The sequence below is a fragment of the Sinocyclocheilus rhinocerous genome, unplaced genomic scaffold (assembly GCF_001515625.1).
Source record: "Sinocyclocheilus rhinocerous isolate Xijiao unplaced genomic scaffold, SAMN03320098_v1.1 scaffold1160, whole genome shotgun sequence".
In the NCBI taxonomy this organism is placed as follows: domain Eukaryota; kingdom Metazoa; phylum Chordata; class Actinopteri; order Cypriniformes; family Cyprinidae; genus Sinocyclocheilus; species Sinocyclocheilus rhinocerous.
In genome coordinates this window covers 537,194-542,204 of record NW_015635060.1, presented here as the reverse complement: position 1 = coordinate 542,204, position 5,011 = coordinate 537,194, and the positions used below count along the sequence as shown (strand labels likewise).

General features: G+C 38.4%; 1 protein-coding gene across 4 annotated transcripts in view; it reads left to right on the top strand.

The window, feature by feature from the left end:
- The first annotated feature begins 1,102 nt into the window (after positions 1–1,102).
- The window catches only part of LOC107746562 (leucine zipper protein 2-like), a 114,085-nt gene continuing 110,176 nt past the window's right edge, over positions 1,103–5,011 (top strand). The window contains exon 1 of one of the 4 annotated variants that reach the window (XM_016560824.1): positions 1,103–1,735. In XM_016560824.1, coding sequence (XP_016416310.1) covers positions 1,674–1,735 — 62 coding nt within the window. In that variant the 5' untranslated portion in view covers positions 1,103–1,673. The remainder of the gene's footprint in view (positions 1,736–5,011) is intronic. The other 3 variants (XM_016560823.1, XM_016560822.1, XM_016560821.1) reach the window with 3 other exon arrangements.

Genomic DNA, 5,011 nt, shown 5'->3' with positions numbered 1-5,011 from the left:
CACTCATGCAATGTAATCAATGACGGACATCCGAGTGAACGAGACGGAGGGAAGTTTGCCAGTGAAGGGCATAAAAAAACGGACTGGAATGCAGCCTAGCATATCTCAGGGTTGCGCGTGCTGCGTATACATCATCTGCCAGAACGGCTTCCGCATAAAACAGATACCGGAAGTGAGAGAAAAGTGTTTATTACGTTTGAAATATGGATATTTTTCTTACAAAAACGCATGGATTCGCTACGGGAGGCCTTTATTCATACCTCAGAGCCATGTGAGGCACGTTTTATTATGGATGCGCTGTTTTATTTAACGTGTTTTGGACTGTCAAACAGAAACACCCACCCACTGCAATGATAGAGCTTGAAATAGCCAGAGCAATTTTTAATATAGCCCAACTCTGATTGGATTCGTCTAAAAGAAGAAAGTCATATACACCTAGGAGGATGCCTCGAGGGCGAGTAAAATAGGCTAATTTTCATTTTTGGGTGAACTAACCCTTTAAGTATTATAAAGTTGCAATGTAACGGAAGAAGCGGCATATTTTCTTCTAAATCGCCACATACAAGTGAAACGGATTATCGAAAAAGAAAAAAAAAATGTATGGTGAGACTTTTCTATCCATCAGTTGTTGACTGGATTTACCAAACTGAAAAGTTTGCGGTAGGTTGTAATAAAGGGGTGGGGTTTATTGGGTGAAATGATTTAAGAAGTTAAAAATGTAGAAGAAAAGAGAAAATTTTAAGAAAAAAAAGTTAATCTTTCCATAACATGCATTCAGAAAATAGATAGTGTAAATGTACACCTCATTAATCAACGGTAAATTTCATAAATTGTTTTGATGTTGATGTTAATATTTTCATTACACCTTTGATGTTTTGTAACCTTGTGTCCAGAAACTGAACACTGGTTTGAGAAGCCGGATGGAGACATCAGATGCGGCGGAACGGCGGAAAGGTAACGATGAAGCGACTGCACGACTATTAAATTTATCATGATCGGTTTACCCTCTTAATCTCACAATATGAGACGGTGAGCAGGGAAATGTCTCATCAATTACTTTGACGGACAACAGAGAACAAAATGTCAAACTAATGAACCCTGCCATCTCCACGAAAATTGATTAATTTAGTCTTTGTGGAGTAACCCTGCACGCCTCGAGCCCAGATAATCGCCATGCCCCGTCCCAAGGCTGCTGGTAATAACGCAGACAGATGGATATCATGTGGGACACACCAGCAGGTATTCATCTCGCCGTGGAATGCAGAAGAGAAAGACAGGGAGCCACTGGCTGTATTGATGCTGACATCACCTCACCACCTCAAATCATTTTCCAGTCTTCCTCCCCGGATCCTGGATCCCCCCGCCCCTGCACCTTGGTTCCTGGCCATTAATAAATCCGTCCGTCTCCCCGTCCCTGCTATTTGAAGCTGAGGAGCCCCGCACTTTCACATACACAGACCGCTCGCAGCGTTGCATCTGTCTGCCGCGGCATGTGTGCCTGCGTTAACGCGCGTGTGCACCACTAAAAGAGAGAGAGAGAGAAAGAGAGAGAGAGAGAGAGAACTGGTGAGCGAGCCAAGAGGAGAGGGAGAGGGAACGGGAGAAGGGAAAAGCGAGCGATCGAGAGAAAAAGGGGGAAAGAGACGCCGAGTGCATGAGAGCAAGACAAAGCAATGAAATTCATCGGAGCCATTTACTTCCTGTTCCTCCTCCCAGCTTTAAGCTTCAACAGCAGGTAAGAGCAGATTTACATCACCGGCTTTATCCATCAACCCCATCAGTCTGTCTGTAGGGGACACAATAGCTGATTATATTCATCTGTGATGTGGGCTACTGTTAAAGCCTCTGTCTGTGCTTAAAAATCTCTGAAGAGAGAAGGAGAGAGTGATTGAGACGGCACCGAGAGCGAGGTGAAAAGATGCTTAAGACCTCAACTTTTTCCTGCTTCTGCTCTGGGCTTGGCTAGCCTGCAGACAAAACAGAGACGTTCGCTTTTTGGCACACAGAGTGAGTGAAATGTGGCAAGGGTTTGTGGCTTATATGGGAAGGAGCAAGTTTTGTGGCAGTCAGAGCTTTGGGATGCCTGTGCAATTGCAGAACGTGATTGCGCGCGCGCGTGCGTGCGTGTGTGTATTATGCAGCGACGGGAGGAATCTGAGATGAGGAATAAAGAGAGAAGAACGGCTAAACCAGGAATAGTCTTGCAGAGTCAGGGAGTTTTCAAGGATTGATCATTAATTTAACTACTGATAAAGCCGTGCCTCTTCCTCTCTGAACCCAGAGCAAGGGAAAGGTCAGTGAGCCAAGATTTCACCATTGACTTTATCATCTATGGGGTATTCCTTATGCTCTTTTTGGGTAAATTAAAAAGCTTGTTAATAGCGAATTTGTTCTGCAAACACTTCTGCCCTTTAGACTTGTCCAGGGAGTGGCCTTGGAGCACACATGCTTGTAATACAAACACTGATACAGTTATTGTTAACATGCGCGCAAACACACACACATTTGTGTGCCACTAGTATGGAACAGTTATTGCAAATCCATCAGTGAAAAAAATAAATTTGATTAAAAATAAATAAATGACAGCTCTGGTTGCCAGATACTCAGCAGTATGATACGGCCTTTTTGAGCCTGCATATTTTACAGTTTGTAACCTTACTTTTTGTTTACTGATATAATGTTAATACTGCATACCAAGCTACTTCAAGAACTAACATCTGCTTAGTACTTAAAAAATTAACACATTTTTACTAATAAAAACATTTTGCAGTATTTTATAGCAAAAATCCAAGTATTTTATGGCTTATGAATAATAATAAAATAGTATAAATATTTAAATATTTTTGATAAACTACTTTATGAGTAAATATGAGTAATTTTGGTATTATTTTATTATTATGATATCACTTATAGTTGAAAAGCATCTTACAATTAACAGTTTTTTTTTTTTATATTTACAGCTTTTTAAAACTGGTGACATTTTTTCTATTAGTTTTAAAAGAGATCTATAGCATATATCAACACTTATTTATAAGACTTAACCATTATATTCTCAAATCAAGGGCATGGCTTGTGGTCAATGTGGTCATCTTATAACATGAAGAGAATTTAATCTCACTTGCTTTTTCTTAATGCAAGACATTTATCAAGGCCAGTCTCTGTGAGTCACATCTGCAGATTCTCATTAGACCAGTGTCAAACACACATTTGAATTACCTTTTCAAATTATACAATTAATTTTTCAATACAAACCTAGATGCTACTGCATTGAAACTGCCACTGGGTGATGATGCCTGTAATGTTTTACTGTACAGAGAAATCATACAAAAACCCCTTTTAATACATGTTCCGTTTACATCTCCAGACTTGTGTTTACATTGTGTTCATGCATTTAATAGATGCTTTTATCCAAAGCGACTTGAATTGATTTCAATTTATACATTTTATCAGTTCATGCTTTTCCTGGGAATCAAACCCATGACCTTACTGCTAATTTGAGTGATTCTACAGATCATCTGCTTTTAGTTCTTACTGACAAGAAAAAAAAATAAAATGTTAACTTTTTGAAAAGTTATTTTTCTATTTGTCTGTTATAACTAAAGTCACCAGAGATGAAGGTCATACTCCCAACCATTGAGATACAGTGCAGTGCAACATAAAAACCACAACCAACAGTGACTCAAGAGGTGTAAAAAACAGCACTTGCCCTAATTTGTCTTGATTTCCTCCAGACTGAGCATCACTACAGCTCTGTGTTAGTCGTCACAAAAGTCATACCTTTTGTTGTCTTTGGTGATGCTCTTCTACTATTCTTTGTTGTGATGTTTGTGTCTATATTATTTGAACAACATATTTTGTTCTGTTGCGAAGCACAATATTAGCATAATATTTATAGTAAGTGGTATAAGATGAAGATGAGGCCGCCACTCTTGCCAGTTTTACCTTTCCAAAGATCACACACTCTGAGAGAAATGGTCTATAAAATCGCACTGTGCATCAAGAATTGGAGTTTTCTAGTGCATAAAACATAGCATGTTACAGTTAATCAGGGACAGCTGCATGGAGTTCACAATATAATAAATCATACTTTCTCACTTCTTATGAGTATAGAAATGTAGTTTTTAAATTTTAAGAGTGCAGCACTACTTTTTGATGTTTCCTTCAATTTTTAAATGACTTCCTTCAGATTCGTAGGTTAAAAACATGGTCATAAAATATGTTTGCGTGGCTCTCATTTAGATATCCAGAATCCCAGCTCAGCAGTAAACCGCTCTCATGCCAAGAGCAAAAACGCTTTCTTACAATCTACACCAACATTTAATCAATTCTGCTTACTGGTCTGCAAAGCTTAACAGACAAGTGTATTGAACTACACATGTATAAATCAGCAAGCTGTGCTATTCAGCATTTTATACAGAGAGATGATTACATTATGCTGCATAAGCATTTGATGTTTGGGGAAACCTACTCCAAACAGAACTGCACTGAATGATTTCATCAGAGCCCGTAAGTAGCGCAAAAATGGCTGGATGAGATGAGATGTGGCTTATTTGGAGTAACTGAATTCTTCCACAGCCACATGTTCATGGCATGTGCGCTTGGTGATGAATAGGTCAGGCTATAGATGATGAATAATTTGGTAACATCATTTGAAAGGGCAACCATGTCCTTGCCACACACACGTAAAACATAGTAAATCTTGGACAGTAAAAGAAAATAACCATTCCTGTATAAAATTTCACCCCTGTAGGTTTACATAAGCATTGTGATGTGTGCGTGTTACGCTCTATACATCATTGCTTTGGTAATGCATCAATGTTTGTTTCAGAATATTTTATGCCTTCATAAAAGGACATACACTTCTCGTGGAATGTCCATGATTTAGGAGTATTGTGTCAAATGTGAGTAATTTTTTTTTCTTGTTAAGGAAGATTTTATATATTCTTAAACAGCTTTATTAATTAATTTCATTATAAAAATGTTTAAAATTAAAATTAAAGCACTATATATA